At 40.8% G+C, this 16,946-nt stretch overlaps 1 protein-coding gene across 1 annotated transcript in view; it reads right to left on the bottom strand.

The window, feature by feature from the left end:
* Positions 1–1,462: 1,462 nt before the first annotated feature.
* GADL1 (glutamate decarboxylase-like 1) overlaps positions 1,463–16,946 on the bottom strand; it is a 77,254-nt gene continuing 61,770 nt past the window's right edge. The window contains exon 14 of the mRNA XM_009879242.1: positions 1,463–1,636. Within this exon, the coding sequence (XP_009877544.1) occupies positions 1,463–1,636 (174 nt within the window). The remainder of the gene's footprint in view (positions 1,637–16,946) is intronic.

Below are 16,946 nucleotides of genomic sequence, written 5' to 3'. Positions count from 1 at the left end.
AGCAGGACAGAAAACATAGTAGCGGAAAGCTTCATATTGGTCGGTCAGTGCTACCTCAAATACAGAATAAGAAACAAACACCTGAACATTGAAGTTAAGTAGGTGTTGATAACAAGGTGAACAACATGGTTATTTCCAATAGTTTGCTGCAAGAACTTCACCCCAAGAAATATATTCCTATCTTTACAAAATGCATCACTTTATAGAATAAAAACAGATCAAAAGTACACTGTAATTCTTAACATAAAACTTAGAAATTAATTTTCCAACTTAAGATTGAACAAAAATGTTCAAGATGTTCATATTCTAACATCTCAAACAGACTTCTCTACTCACCACCACTTAATTTCAGTGTCAAAATATAAATTAAACACTGAGAACATACGACTGAGCCATCTCAAATCTGTAGGAAAACATAGACAATGACAGATAAGTAATTCTGCTGTATTATTAATATATAGTCACCATGCATAACAATACTTATATTTCATGTAAATATATTATTTTTCTGTTATAATTTTAAAGTGCATCTAAAAGCTGTTAAATAAATCTTTACACTTTAAAAACAGAAGAAAGGGAAAAGCCCTTCAGAAACGGTAGGTAATTCCTGTTAACAAAGAGGTAAGAAGTTCTAAGTGCTATTCCGATATTCTCAGCTCTGTGAAAGTGGTGGTGATATTTTGGGTGGGCAACACTGGCAAACACTGACTGGGCCCAACAACTGTCTTTATCACAAAATCCTGTAGGTTTGAAGGGGCCTTAACAGGTCATCTAGTTCAACCTGCTCAAAGCAGGGCCAATATTAGTTGCTCGTGCCTTCGTGCAGGTGGGACCTTCAAATCTCACAGGATGGTGACTGCACAGCCCCTCCAAGCCCCATTCTACCACCTGTCTGAGCTCACAGCCCAAAATCCAGGCAGTCCACTTAGTTAGGGGCCATGAGGAACTCTTCATATAAGTCCACAATTTCCAGTCTTATCAGTGTAATTACCAATCAAGCCTCTACCCTTAAACACACACCAAACTAAAATATTGACAGAGCAGACAAGAGTATTAATTAGCATTTAAGGCTCACTGAGCTAAATCCACTCATTACAGTAACTTCAGAGGAGTATTGCCTGCACATGTAAATGACCAGTTTGAGCTACACTGGGCACAGGCAACCCGTAAAATACCTCCCTGGGATGTACACACCATTTTCAGAAGTGCTCCCTTCTCAAGGAAACACTTCCCAGAATGGCAGCAGTGCTGCGAGCGCTGGCCTGCCGCCGGCCATTCTCAGCCTTTCCTGTCGAGGGGTGTTTTACCTGCAAAGCTCTCAACATCACTCCACAAAATGACAGTTTCCAAACTATATGTCAAGCTTTTTACTACCATTTACAAAATAGCACCAGAATGCTGCTGCTGTTCTCTCTCCCTAAATGTCACACTCAAGCAGCACCTGGTGCTATGGGAGCTACAGCTACAAGTCCTTAGCAAGCAGTTCAATTTCATCCAGCAGGAAGTCCATGTCCTCACGACTAACATGCGGGCTGATCACCACCTGGCGGAAGAAGTTGACTTTGCCCTGGTGAGGCTGGTACCCAAGCATCATGCTGCCCTTCTTCATCATCCTTTCTTTAATTACAGGAGCAACCTGAAAGTAGAGACAAAAAGAAGGGTTGACGTCACACTCAGAAATACAGCAGATTTGGGCAGGAACTCTATTTTGTGACTCACAAAGTTTTTTTTGAAGTGTCTGAGTTTTACACCCTTTGCCTGCCTTCCCACTGCCTGCCCCATGAAACACTGAAGCTCAGACCTGCAGGTTTAGAGGCAGACTGTGTACTGGAGACCTTCGGGTTCAGAGACTCCTGAAAGAATGAAAACCTAAAACTCTCAGAAGATTGCTGCTTGGGGCATTCATCTCTGACATGGCAGAGCTTGGGTTAAGGTCCCTAGGCTTCCTGATTTAGATCAGAGGTTTAAACTCAGGAAGAAGATCAACTGCAGCTGGTAAAATCCATGGTTTCTCTCCTTGTACTAACTAGGCTATGCCTGACTACTCGCCCTTGGCAGCCCTTCTCCCACCACATCTGCAAAGCCACTCTCCCTAGAAGACACTCTGCACTGAACCCCTGTGAAACTTAAGATGCCAAAGAAGTTGGCATGACGCAATATTAAGGGAGAAGGCCTGATCCTGGAGATTAAGTTTTCATCTCTTAGATTTAAAGCATAAGCAGCATTTGGTCACACCAGTCCTGTGTCAAAGGGGATGAAGTCTCATTGGTGTCTCACTGCAGAAAAAAAAGACTGTAAGACTGTCAGAGTCAGGTCCTTATAGCTGAACACTTGATCTCATCCCAGCAGAGAGCTCTTAACCTTGTTCAATTAATCTCATGCTTAATTTTAAGTGTGTGAGTAGTTCTGTGTTCTCATGCTTGAAATCAGTCACAAGCTTAAATGCAGTGTTGGATTAAGTACTCTATTCCTTGGAAAAAGGAATTCAACATACATATGTATTTTGAGAGAAGCAGTATTTTTAAGAATGTGTTGAATTTTAACATAAAACTAATAACACTAATGTATTTCACAACAGTGCATTCTTTTTCTTCCTTTTTGATGCTTTGACTTTGAACTAAGTAGATAGGTGCATGACCTAACCTTGATTTCTGCATTAATTTATTTCAGCTCTAAAAGCTAGTGCCAGAAACTACCGCCTGATCTGCAAAAGAAAAATGGTGATGCCAACCCTGCCTTAATAGCTTTATTTTAACAGGGGACATTTTAGTAGGCAAGTCTCAGACAATTTGCTTAGATAGAAGCAGCTAAGGTTTTCAACACAACAGCTGAGCTTTCCCATATTTGTTTAGTTGTACATGTCTAAACTACCATTGTTTCAGAATGTGGATTGAATTCAGAGTGTTTATGGTTTTAACTTAATTTGCCTCTTTGATTTTCATTTATCTTTGTGACAAAGCTACGTGTTTTATTCAGTGTTTGTTTTTTAAGCTATGAGAGTGATGGAGTCAGAATCCTAATTGAAATCCAGAGTGTGACATCAGTATGAATTATGCACATGAAAGCAGTGAATATCCTTTCAGAATGCAATGTGCAATCAAAATTTGGGGGATTTGCATATTGATGCAAACAAAAAAATCAGAAACAAGTTGAGAAAGTAATTCTGATAAACGTTTGGGAAGCAAGAAGATAACAGTGAGGATAGGAACACTCACAATTACAGCAGAAATGTTAAGAGGCATGCTGTGATATCTTCAGTCACATTCAATAGCACCTTTTTCCATAAAATCCATAAAATCTAATGTGGAGCTCCAGGTGTGCTTCCTGTGTAAAGATCCTAATGAAAGCTACCAATGAAATCACAATTCGGCTGTGTATCGACAGTGCGTACATCATTTAGAAATAGAAGTCAGCGAATACATTCCTATACCATCACCCCCCTCATTTTCCATCTGCCCAGTAAATGATTCAGGGATTCTTCAATTTTCTTGTTTTATAGCTCAGAATTACTTCAGACTAATCTCACTTAGTCCATACTCAAGAAAAAAAATAAACAAACAGTGGAGTTCCGCTTGGACAGAGATGGTTGGTATTTTGCAGGAGACGGCCTTCTTCATCCTGAGAAGTATGTTACTCAGCAACCAATTCTCTCTGCTCCAGATATAATGTTCCAAAGTGCATCCTAACAAATCACTGAACACAGTACTGTGCAGTGCTAAGACCAAGGCAAAAATTGGGTTTTATAATTGTTCTTGCACATTTTCTGGAAGTGGAGCCAAATGGGAAGACTCTTAGCTGGAAACACTCCTGGTTATGCATACTGGTCTACAGACCTGCAACACATCTTCTCTTAAACAGTGAAAAACTTGTGCGTCGTAAAAATTCTCCTACTTCTCCCACAGAGAAGTCTGCATGTGTTGCACCCTGGAACAGTACACAAGGCTGCAAAGAACTCTAGTCTTTCATTATTATTCACGCCAGCTCGGGGCCTGAGACAGCAATGATGCGGTGACAATGCTTGGAACACATCGCACCCAGGAGGCATTGTGCTGGGCACCACATAGATACAGAAAAGAACAAATTCCTTCACCTCTGTACTTGATAAGAACCCCTGAGTGACTTCTATTCATGGAATAAAGACGCTACAAGTGCAGGAGGAGAAGTGAATTCTTCTTAATATGCTTTCTCAAGCTCTTCTTTAAGATTCAAATCCCTATGGCAACTTTTAGCCTTTACTGATGTTCCATCAGAGTTATTTCATCTTTTGTACCACACTATTGATTCTCTCCATTTCAACATCCAGTGCTCCACAGTCCATCATCCCCAAATGTGCAGTAGCACAAACAGAGACCATGAAAGCAAAAACACTTAGACCTGCGGTAATTTGAAGACTGTAAATATACTGCATCTCAATAGGTCTTCTCTCATGGAAATAAAAGGCAGAAAAAAATCATTTCCATTATCTCATCTTTTATCTCATTCATCCTCCATATTAATGAAGTTGTCCTCTTAATTTGAAATGCATCCATCCCTTTTTGACAGCAATACAAACACTTCCTACTTAAAAGAAGCAAAATCAACATAACACTGTCTTACGGACTTTTGACAGAATTATTTTTGGAAAGGTTTTCCATCCCATGTTTTGCATGTTCTATTTGCTAGCATGATGCACTCAGACTAACAAAACTATCAGGGATCTTATCCACATAAAGCAGTAAGGAACAGAACATATGCACAAATGCTGAAGTACACGTCTCACAAAAGAAACATTAAATGATACATGCATGCTAAGGTTTGAACTTGAAGATTACAGGCTATGACTGGTAGTAAAGGCAGCTACCACTTTGCAGCAGTAAAATTAGACCTATAAGGAACTAATTGCCTAGTAAGGAGTTCAATGAGTTTAATTCCCACAGAAGTCAATGAGACCTGAGGATGCTCAAATATCAGAAGCAGCTGTACAGCCCCGTTCAGGATAGGCTCCTCGGAAAGCAATTTAGCAAGAGTGAGATTGCTTCACTAGTCCAATTATTTTACCGTGCAACTTACTTCGAATTGTAAATCTAATTCTTTATGTTAGCAGTCAGTGGAACAGTCTCAGAATTCTAAGTGGAACGTATTTTCAAACTGGAGCCCTCTCCTTTGCTCCTGAAGCTTCCTTCCCACCACTGGCCTCCCCTGCCGACCCAACCTGGAGATCATCACTGCAAACGCTGACTTCAGCAGTGCAGTAGCTGTCAGACATGCCCTGCTTCCAGCTAGGAAGGTGGAGAGGAGGTGCAGTGCATGGAACACTGGGCAACCAGTGGCTCAGGGAGCTGCTTTGCCTGAGGACCGATGGGTGCATCGCAGCCTCCCCATGCAAACCTGCACTGCAACATCTCACACTTCCCTTACTTTTAATAGTAGAGGTATTTAAACGAAAGCAGCAATGGTGAAGTGGCTTAGCCCTTCCTCCATTTACCTGAGTGACACGATAATTTCTTCTCCCACTCTCAGTCAGCACTCAGCCACACTACAAACAACAGAAAGTTTTAGCCCTAAGGTTTAAGATGTTTCTGTCAAGAGTTCAGATCATAGCTGTCCCTCACATGGAAGACGCCAATGTTTCTTTGCAGCACGTACAAACACAAGGAATAGTGTGGTAAGTAGCCAAGACCAGCTTAGACACTACAGCTAAAGTACCCCGCACACCAGGAGGATCAGGAAAGCAGTATCTCAAGTATCTTTGAGAGGAGTGGTTTTGCACAATTGTACCACAGGGAAATACCTTAAAAACACTGTGTTCCCCCTAATTGACTTGTCAATGGCATTCAATGTAAGTTTCTCCAGTACTTCAAGAATTTCCACTAGGCCCAGGTCATGACCACATAAGACACTTCAGCAAACACCATTAAAGACTCACTTGTCAGCAGAATTGAGTACATTCACAGCAGGAAAAGCACAAACCTACCGTCTGTATTTAAGGGCTAGTTTCCAAGTTTGGATACTTAAAATCCTTTCAGAGGACTTAATGAAACATCCAATTGAGATAATTTCTTCTTCTTCTTCCAGCTAGCAAAGCTTATGAAACCATTCTCACAGTGGTCAAGCCATGTAAGCCTGATTCTTAAACTAACAACAATTTCCTAGCAGGCAGGTTTCTTATATAAAGTGAAATCTCCAGAGCATCTCTGTTAAGTAAGTGATGTTCCCACTGCATTAGTTACAGCACAGTATTATGATTTGTAATTCATTCACTGGAAGTTGCCTCCTGTTGAACACTAGGGACATTGCAATTAGAATTGGTTTGTAAAACCTAAAAGATCATAATAAGATAACCAGGTGTCAACCTTTTTTTAAATCACACAATCTCATTAATTTCTAAACCACACACTACTGGCTTATAGCTCAAGTCCTATATCTAGTTTGAAATAGCTGATGCTTTATGATGACAAGGGACAGAAAAGAGTAATGTAGTTCTTTTGTTCATGTGAGTTAAATCCACTTAGCCCTCAACCTCAACTGCACTAATGCTTCTGGGTATGGATAGCCAAAAAAGTTGTCCTAAGAAGATGCAGAATTTCCCAACAAATATGCTACCTTGTTCTTTTTGCTTAAACGAAGAAATAAGCACCTACTGGTTTTAATTGGCCGCTTACTTTTCTGCTTTAATGTTGTCTTTGGCAATTGCAATTAACAGATATTCTGAAAGTGCAAGAAAGTTCAGGTTGAATAACCGCAGAATAGCTTGCTGATAATGGATGACTATCTCCAACCTTAGTTACAAACTTCTTTGTCCATGCCCTCTCTTAATCTGTAAGCGATCTCATTTTTGACCTAATCCAGTATTTTCAAGCTGTCCCAACACAAACAATTTGCTATGCCTCTGATGCTGTACATGTTACCTGAATGCTACTTGCACTGCTGCCATTCTCAGATTCTAGTCACACCAGTTATTGACATATCACAAAAGTTTTTCCAAATGGTAGACTAGAGGCGACACTGTTCAAAAGCAATATTCTGAATATTTTGTATTTAAATAAAGTTGAGTCAGGGCAATACCAAGCACAAATACAAACTGAGTAATGAGTGGATGGAGATCAGCTCTGACGAGGAGGACTTGGAGTGTTGGTGGATGAAAAGCTGAATATGAGTTAACAATGTAAGCTCACAGCCCAGAAGGCCAGTCACATCCTGGGCTGCATCAAGAGAAACGTGGCCAGCAGGCTGAGAGAGGTGATTCTCCTCCTCTGCTCCACTCTGGTGAGACCTCACCTGCAGTTCTGTGTTCAGCTCTGGGGTCCCCAAAAAAAGAAGGGCACGGATCTGCTCAAGTGGGTCCAGAGGAGGCCCATGAAGATGATCAGGAGGCTGGAGCACCACACCTAAGAGGACAGGCTGCAAGAGTTGGAGTTCAGCTTGGAGAAGAGAAGGCTCTAGGGAGACCTTATAATGGCCTTCCAGTACCTGAAGGGGGCTACAGGAAAGCAGGGGAGGGACTCTTTATCAGGCAGTGTAGTGATAGGATGAGGGGTAACGGTTTCAAACTGAAAGATGGGAGATTTAGATTAGATATTAGGAAGAAATTATATACTGTGAGGGTGGTGAGACACTGGAACAGATTGCCCAGAGAGGTTGTGGACACTCCCTGGAAACGTTCAAGGCTAGGCTGGATGGGGCTTTGAGCAACCTGATCTATTTGGAGGTATCCCTGCCTATGGGACACCTCCAAACCATTCTATGAAACAGGAAGGCAACAAGAATGACTTGTAAATTGATAACAATGCTGACTAAAAATATTCTGCTAAGCAACGAATTTTCAAAAGTATTTTGCTTCAGGGGAAAAAGAAATTGTGAATTTGACAAATAGCCCAAGTGAAAAGAAAATGAAGAAACCAAAAAAGCCTGAAGGTTTTCTAAAAGTGTTTAGAACATTTGTTTCAACACACTGTTTTCAATTAAAACTTAAATTCAACTGGAAATTGACCAACTTTTATTGCAGTGACTATAAAAGGATTGAGGAAACCAAAATGAAACAAATTGTTTCATTTTAGCTCATGTGAAAACAAAAATTCCTTCTGGTCAACTAAACCAAGAATTGCTGCCCGTTCCTTAATTCAATGGCCAAACAAAAAAAAATCCATTATTTGTACAATCATAAATACGTGGGATCAAATGCACTGATCCTGCTTAACTGAAATATCTGTGGAGTTTTTGGCCCCCAGAAAAGACAGAAAGTATGAAAAAATTCACAGGATTGCCTGTTCTGTTGGCAAAATTTGGCTGGGAATCTCACATGAACAGCTTCGAGTAGCATGGATGACTCTAAATGTGCTTACCCAGCAAGTGCTGCAAAGTCAGAATGCCTATAAAAACTAGTGCTAATACTGGCAACTGCTATCAGAAGCAGTTTTTCCAAACCTTCTGGACAGTCCCCAGGTCACTGAGTGTCTATGCAATACAAAGTTGAAGCGTAATTCCAGCTGCTGGCAGCAGTGACTCGCAGTCACTGGATCTCATTCCGCTCCTCCTGAATTTCATTTCAAAATCACCACTTACTTCAATGGAAGCTGAATGCAATTACCTAAATTTCTTCCTTACATGTTTGATTCAGGTGCCAGTTTGCAAACAGCCTTCAGTTCTTCCTAGAGAAAGCCACACTCACAATAAATCAATAACCTTTCTAGGGATCCACAAAAGCAGGCTAGACAGTGTTGGAAGGACAGGAGGCTATTAGCAGCTTGAACTATTTCTCTTTGTCAAATAGAGCCTTGATGAAATTTTCCAAGGCATCAAATACTGCACTAGAAATTGGCTGAAGACTTGTAGCTAGAAGACAAAATAAGTTGCCCTCTTGACTAAATGGAAAGATCACATTCTCATGATTTTGCAAAAATGGAAAACACATTTTGTGTTCTTGCCTCAATTATTCCTTGCAATGGAAGACAAGTTCATACAGTATAGTCTCTCTCATCTGACCACAAAAATCTACTCTGGCTCCCTCAGAAGGGGCAAATTTTTATCTGGAAGTTCATGACTGTTACTTAAAAGGTAACTTATTGGCTACTCAAAGTCTGACAAGTAATGCTTCCTGCTAGAAATGACCAGCTTGGATTCCTGTATATTTATAAGAAAAAAACTATTGTACAGCAATTGCCACCAAAATAGCCAGTAAACCCCTGATTCCAGTGAAGTATCTGCACATAATTTTAAAATTTACATATGAACTATTAATTCCAGTGAGTCTCCACAGCATTGTTTCTTATCTCGCTTAAATGACAGCACGGTGGTTGAAGTACTGGATACGGAATCAACAAATAGGACTGGTCCCTCACCCTGCCAGAGGCTGTTTGGACAAATCACTTCATCTCTTTTGGATAACATGTTTCTTTCTGCCTTCACAAGAGGCATATAACCCTTCCAGGCAGTGAAGTCCCTATGTGTTCATACATCTATTGTAATCCGTCCTAATATCTCGCGGGTGCTCTGTACGCTAGTTTTATATATATATTAAATAATTTGTGTGCCAAATAGGTCTCACAAACATTGGTCACAGCGTGTCTGCTCCATTTCCCAGTGTGACTGCAGAAGATAACTTTGGTATCAATGATACCGATCATTATTAAGTAAGAACTGTAGCTGGCATTTTACTATCGATCACTGGATACAATAAAAGTGAACAAAACACTTTCCTTTGTTGGTTGTAATCACAAAGCTAGCGAAATACTATAAACATTTGGAAGTAATAGTGCTTTCAACATAGTATACTGAGAAAATATATCCTCCACTGCTAGAATTCTTTTCTTGCCTTGTGCTGCAACATCAGTTGCTGGATTTAAAACAACAGGCTTTTTCCCTTTTGGTGATAATTAAAAACAAACTCAGACCATTTGTCAGCTGTCACCCCAACTGGGACAATCGAAATACCAAATATTTGCACACCCAATCACAGCTTTGTTCCTGTAGCCAAGGCGCTCTGTAAAACCCAAACATGTTTTTCTTTTGTCTAGAATTTGTTCTGGGCCCACATCCCTAAACCACTAATAAATTATTGCTGTACACTATTGCGCCAGTGTTCCCCTTGTGCCACACCAGGCAACAAAAGGAGAAATAAGCGCATTTGTCAAAATAGCAGTAACCACTTCCACATTCTTCAGAGCAACTAACATATCAAAGGCGAACAGATGGTGCTGTATTTTTGTCCCAGCACCAAAATTCTTGGTGCACCTTCAATTCAGGGCTGTGCAGTATATCTGCAACGATCATATTTTGCACATCATCATCTCACCTGTTGCTTCTTGCCAGAAGACACATTAATGAAGCCCACAAATCACTGAAAATGACCTGACCAATAGGAAAGGCACGTTGGCTTCCCATTTTTGCCTTAAATGACCTCTTAGTCAGGCTTTTACACAACAAAAAAACAGCCTTCAGATAAAGGCTTTCACACTAATGGTATTTGCCTCTGAAAAGGAGAAGGCAGAACAGAGCACTCAGAGGAGAATCTGCACTTAAAGATGTTTGTGTATGCTTTTTATTTAGAGCCAAAGCATACATTGGTGAACAGGACAGCTTTCCAGGTGCACAGTCCCCTGGCATCTCTGCCTGAGTATATGTGGCTTTTCAAGACAATTCAAGTGGAATTCTTATTATTTTTCTGTCATTTCTTTGGTGCTTTACCGAGGTCTTATAACAAGCCACGTGGAGAGTGTAGGCATTACGAAAACTCCAAAGGCTACCAAACAACACTATGGACCCAGTGCTCTCCTCTGTTTAAACAGTAGCAAAAGAGTTGAGCACTACTGATTTATAAAAAGAATAATTTTAAAAGCTTTCATAGTGTACGTGAGGTTCTCCTGTGCAACATTTTAAGTTCCCATTTTAGAGTCTAGGTTTTCTAGTCTTGCAACACCGCTAAAAACAAGCTCCCTTTCTCCATCAGGATGAAAGTGTAGCTTATTGTCTTGAAAGCAAGAGTAACTAATCAAAAAATATCTTTTAGTTTATATGCATAGGGATGAGCTTCTGTTCTACTCCATAAAGAAAACACAATGAAATGTGAATGTTGGTGGCTGCGAGGAGCACTTAACAGTAGGAAGATTACATTATATAGTGAGACAAGTCCAAAAACTCAAGACACTTCTGGTGTAGAAAAAGGAATGTTGCTTCAGAAACTTGGAACGATTCCCAGCTGTTAAGATCTTATTTACTACTTGGGCAAGTAAGCTTCTGGCATAAGGTAGCAGCACCTTCTGTATTTGCATTATGGTAAGGAATAAAGAACAGCAATGCATCTTTGTTCACACACTTTAACCAGATCTGAAGAAAAATCAGTTTTTCAACAAAAATAGATATCTTTTCTGTCTTTCTTTTTCTCCTTAAAAACATCACAATGATCTCCTCAGAGGCTGCTTACAGTCTCCTGGGGGGTATGAGAAAATTGGTATCTACCATGACACAGACTACTACCACAAAAGCAAGACTTATCTAATCACCAAATTTAACAAAGAAAATTATCCCCTTTATCTCTCCATCTAGTGAAATACAGGGCCTCTAACTGCCAGTTGTAGAATTGTTTGCCTGCCCAGGGCTCATTTATTTAAAGCTCAATCTGGCCATGAAATATGGGCCATCAAACCCTTCCACATGTAGCCCTATTAACAACACTTTTCCTATGCACATCTTGTCCCAGGACAATGTTAATTCCAGCTCAGTTTTTCTCCTCTCCTCATCTCCAGTGACCATATTTTCCTTTTTTTTTTTTTTTAAATCCACAATTTAAATGCTACACGTTACAAACCTCTGTGCTTAAATGCACAGATGATCAAGAAACTGAAAGACCAAAGTAGCATCCCTAGGGTTTCAAAATTCAAAAACTTTATTGGAGTCTGAAAGGGTGGAAAGTGAAGGGAAAATAATGATATGCACCTATTAGAATCTGCAAATTAAAAAACCCACAATATAGCTAATTATGATTAATAGAAGTCTTAGCTAAATAGAACTAGACAGCAGTCAATCCCCAGATAATTTAAGGGCATTTGGAGGTGGAAAGGCACACTGGTCTCAAATCTGTTTTGCAGAGATTCGTAACCTCAAAGGAATACATGAAATAAGAAATTTGCTAACCTGGAATCTACCCTACACCCCTCTAGATCTGGTTTAACATTCAGAGATGCAGATTAAATCCTCTAATCCCATACACTGATTTGCTTCCAGAACCTTATTCTTCCACAAGTCTGACCAGGTAACACTCTGGACCACGGCAAATGCCACAATTTCCCTTAGTACCACAGCTACCATACAGCTAAAAGGAAAATAATACCAGGGTGAAAAGCTTGTATGTTTTTGTTAGGCTTTCACACTATCATAGATATTTTTAAGAGAGAGAGAGCAAGAACAGTCTTTGGATCTCTGAAAGCCCTTACGATCTGCTATATAAAACTCATGCATTAAAGTCTTCTCAATTTCATTTCCTTCATTGAAAAGGCTCTGCAGAATTCAATAAATACAAATAATCTTCCTACAAAATTATAAATGTCTCTGGCTGATCAGTAGCTCCAGAAAAGATTTTCTACATTAAGCAACATTCACCTACAGAAGTCTGCCACTAAAGTCATGGGGAGTTTTATAGCTGAATTCACCTGCAGTAGAGATAGAATAGCAAGTTTCCCTATAACTGTATTAAATTTGAAAGGAAGGTCTAAATATCTGCTTAATGAGTATCAAGTATTTTCTACTGCTTTTGGAGGAACTCTTCTCAGCTAAAAGAAATTTTCTAAGACTTGTAGATACTTCTAACCATAGTGACCCCTTTGGAGAGTGACAAGAAATTCCTCCCTTGTAGGCATGAAAAAGAAGCATATTCCATTTCAATCCTCTTGAGATGCCTACAGTTAGAAAGGAATTTGTGCTTAAATATCTGAAGCACAAAACAAAATCTGAAGTCCTAGAAAACACTTTGTACCTCAGTACACATGAAGGAGCAGGATTTCCTCTCACTCACCACAGAAAATATTTCTGACGCTACTCACAATATTAATGAAAACATAAAGACTGCTTAATTGAGCAGATGATGCAAGCTACACATTTTTTTCTGTGGCATTACTAGCAACTGATTTTTTTTTTGGAGTATTTCTGAAATTTCTTATCAAGCAACAGTAAGGAAGGGCAGTTTATGCGAAGTTTATATGAAGGGCCCAACCCTTTTTTCCTCTATTTGCAAATGCAATGTTTTCTTGTGGTTTCTTAAAGAAACATTTGATGCAGCAGGAGGAAAGCACAGCTCCCCTCTCCTCCTTCTGAAGTTGGTGATAGGAAACAGAAGAGTGCTAACGCAATAAGTAGATACTCATTTTCAGTGGAGGCAAGCTTAAGATGTATTGACCTGAGAGCAAGAGGTCAATATTTATTCTGAGAACAATAAATCTCAATACTTGGTTCTAACAGATGTTAATCCAATGTGTTATTAAATCCACCCCATTAAAGCTAATTAGATTGCATGTTCTCATGAGCCTTGTTGCCAATAGTCATTAGTGTTGCATGGGTCATAATTACTCTGCATTGATAATTAACTCATATAATTTCCAATAAAATTAAATATCTGGAGATAGAACTACTTATTTTTTTGCTACCATGACTATATTATTGCACATTGCATTGGGTTATTCCTTCATGCTGATACAGACCTTCTTTCCATTCTTCTGCCAGGACCAACACAGCTAAGGAATCAAAAATCTGTGTCTCAACTACATCATCTATTAAACTTTCGCATTTGTCTTAAAAACCTGATACTCCTAAAGCCACATCCATCTACTATTCATGCACTAGGCAGGTAAGGAGCAGGAATACAAATCAATAAGTATCTGCTGCAAGGGAAAAGAAAAAGGCAGGGGGGCGGGAGGAGAAGGAGATATACCTCTAAGTGAAAACTTCCTTCTGTTTTGGAGTTTTACAGTGCTTTCCATCCCCGCATTTCAATTTACTTCATAGATAAAATACTACCATCTCCATCATAATCTCGGGAAGGAACTGAGGCACACAGAAACTAAATGATGACCAAGATCCCCATTCAGTCCTCATGAGTTTTCTGATCAAGAGGGGTCCCTGCCCATGACAGGGAGGTCAGATTAAATGATCTCTAAGGTCCCTTCCAGCCTAGGCCATTCTATGACTTTATGATCTTAATCACAACTCCATGCCAAAGGCAGATATCACTCAGGTTCAGGTGAGTTAGTGAGCAGGATGGGGCATATTTAGTGCAAATTTATCCTGTAAATACCTCTGCATAATACACACAAACTCCACTTGGTTCAAAGTGTTTTCCTTCCTGAAGGAACCACAGCTGACCTCAGGCATCAGGTTGCAATGCAGAGTGCCCTACTTGCAGTGCAGATGACAGCTGCTCCAGCAGCCAGCACTCCATGCACTTACACTGCACACCCAGGGCTGCTGACTGGTATGAACTTCAATTTTGGTGAAGACTTAGTGGGGAAAATCAAATCCTGGTCACTCTATCTTCTTTCTGCCACGTACATCAGTAATATAGACCACAGTTCCCAGGTTTCAGCTCTGTATATTGACTTATATTCACAGAATCATAGAATCATAGAATTGTCAGGGCTGGAAGGGACCTTACAGATCATCTAGTTCCAACTCCCTCACCATGGGCAGGGACATCCTCCACAACATCAGGCTGCTCAGAGCCCCATCCAGCCTGGTCTTAAAAACTTCCAGGGATGGGGCTTCCACCACCTCTCTGGGCAACCTGTGCCAGTGTCTCACCACCCTCATAGGGAAGAACTTCTTCCTAACGTCCAACCTCTAACGATCCATCTCTAGTTTTAATCCATTGCCCCTAGTCCTATCGCAACCCAACATCCTAAAAAGCCCCTCACCAGCTTTCTCGTACCCTTCAGGTCTCCTCGGAGCCTTCTTTTCTGCAGACTGAACAGTCCCAACTCTCTCAGTCTGTCTTCATAGGAGAGGTGCTCCAGCCCTCTGATCATCCTCATGGCCCTTCTCCGGACACGCTCCACCACGTCCATATCTTTCTTGTACTGTCGGCTCCAGAACTGGACTCAGTACTCCAGGTGAGGTCTCATGAAAGTGGAGTAGAGAGGAAGAATCGCCTCCCTCGACCTGCTGGCCACGCACCTCTTGATGTAGCCCAGGATACGATTGGTTTTCTAGGCTGCAAGTGAGCCCTGAAGGCTCATGTTGAGCTTCTCATCTACCAGCACTTCCAAGTCCTTTTCTTCAGGGCTGCTCTCAAGCCAATCACTGCCCTTTGACAATATTTTTCCATCAGGACTTGTGTTATTTACAGACGGTAGTTGCTTGTTTTTGTAAGAGCCTCACGCATAAGGGAAGTAACAGCTCAAGAGGAAATGTTAGGTGCATTGAACTTTACATCGTGTGTTACCCAGAGACACTGCCTCCAGCACTGGGGGTAAAACGTGGAAAGCAGGATTCAACTCCCATCGTTTTGGCAGTCTAAAAGTTAGACATCCAGGCTAAGCTAGTCAGCTAGGCTTTGTCTATAATTTATCGAGAAAAAGAAACATTTCTAGAGAGTGAGTCACCTCATGCTAGAGTAGGCACACACGATACACGGTCTCAATTTGGAAAAGCTTCTCTCTCCTCTGTGGGCTTCAACAGAAGACATCTGCCCTAAGTTTTAGACAGCTAAAGCAAGGTAAGATGAAGTCTTCATGGACGCCTTACCTTAAATCACAAATATCTAAAATGCCCATTCCTCTGCTGTTTCTAGGCTATAGAACTGCTGGGTAGGCCCAAGAGCTGCACTGGTCACAGTGCAGAGGGAGAATATTCAGTGTCCAAGCACAATTAAGGGGAATAATTGCTCCTCTGGTGACTAACGAGGTGAATGCACATTAGGTGACGTGATTAAAGGCTAAACACAAAGAATACAAAGACCCAGCAAGGATCAGAGACAAAAAACAACAAGCAGAGGAATCCTAGTAACCTGAGCAGTGAAGATCATAGAATCATAGAATGGCCTAGGCTGGAAGGGACCTTAGAGATCATTTTAATCCAGCCTCCCTGCCGCCAGGGACATCACCTCTCGACTAGATCAAGCAACACATGGGACCCCAATGGGAATCGAACTCATGACCTTGGCGTTGTTAGCGCCATGAGCAACTGACTGAGCTAACTGCTGCCCCCAAAGAAGATGAAGCACATCGCATTGACTGCTCCTCTGGCAATGAGGTGGACATTTGCTCCTTGTGAGAAACCCACAAAGAGAAATAAAGAAAAAACTCCAAGGAATGCCAGGTGAAGAGTACAGTACTTACTATGGGATGTAGAGGGAAGAATATTCTGGGACTGTAGAAAATATACTATGGGATGCTTAGGTGAAAGACCAAAGGTGTGGAGAGAGAGAGGTCAAAGAGTGTTCAGGAGGAAAAAGTATGGGAAAATAGAGGGAAAAGAAGATAAACAGGGCAGTCAGATACAAACAGATTGCTGGTCAGTACACTCACTCAGCTGAACCCTACACTTGATCACTGAAGACTACAATTTATTCTTATTAAATCATAATTCTCTCTTCTGTGTGGATGTGTGAACACTAGTGAACTTCATGCCAGCTAGTGAGTAAGACATCTGAGAACATGCAACCCGAGAGGTTTGCAGACAAGGTGCCAGCAACTGGACAGACACCATTTCTAAGACCAGCTACCAGAGAAACCATAACATGCATGTTCTTACCTCACAAGATTTCAGTCTTCATCAGCTGAATAGAATTTGGTTGTTCATACTGCTCATGTCTGTATGAGCGTTACAGGTGTTTATGGGGGTGCCAGTAAAGACATTGTTCTCTGTCTTGATCTGTGCCAACATCTGTGTGTAACATGGTTTTTTTGTGTGTGCGCACATGCACGCACCTGGGCACCTACTGGAATATGTGTACTCACTGGACCTGGGGACAAGGAACCACAGAA

This window comes from Apaloderma vittatum, unplaced genomic scaffold (assembly GCF_000703405.1).
Source record: "Apaloderma vittatum isolate BGI_N311 unplaced genomic scaffold, ASM70340v1 scaffold2922, whole genome shotgun sequence".
Taxonomy (NCBI): Eukaryota; Metazoa; Chordata; class Aves; order Trogoniformes; family Trogonidae; genus Apaloderma; species Apaloderma vittatum.
This window is presented reverse-complemented; position numbering and strand designations above follow the sequence as displayed.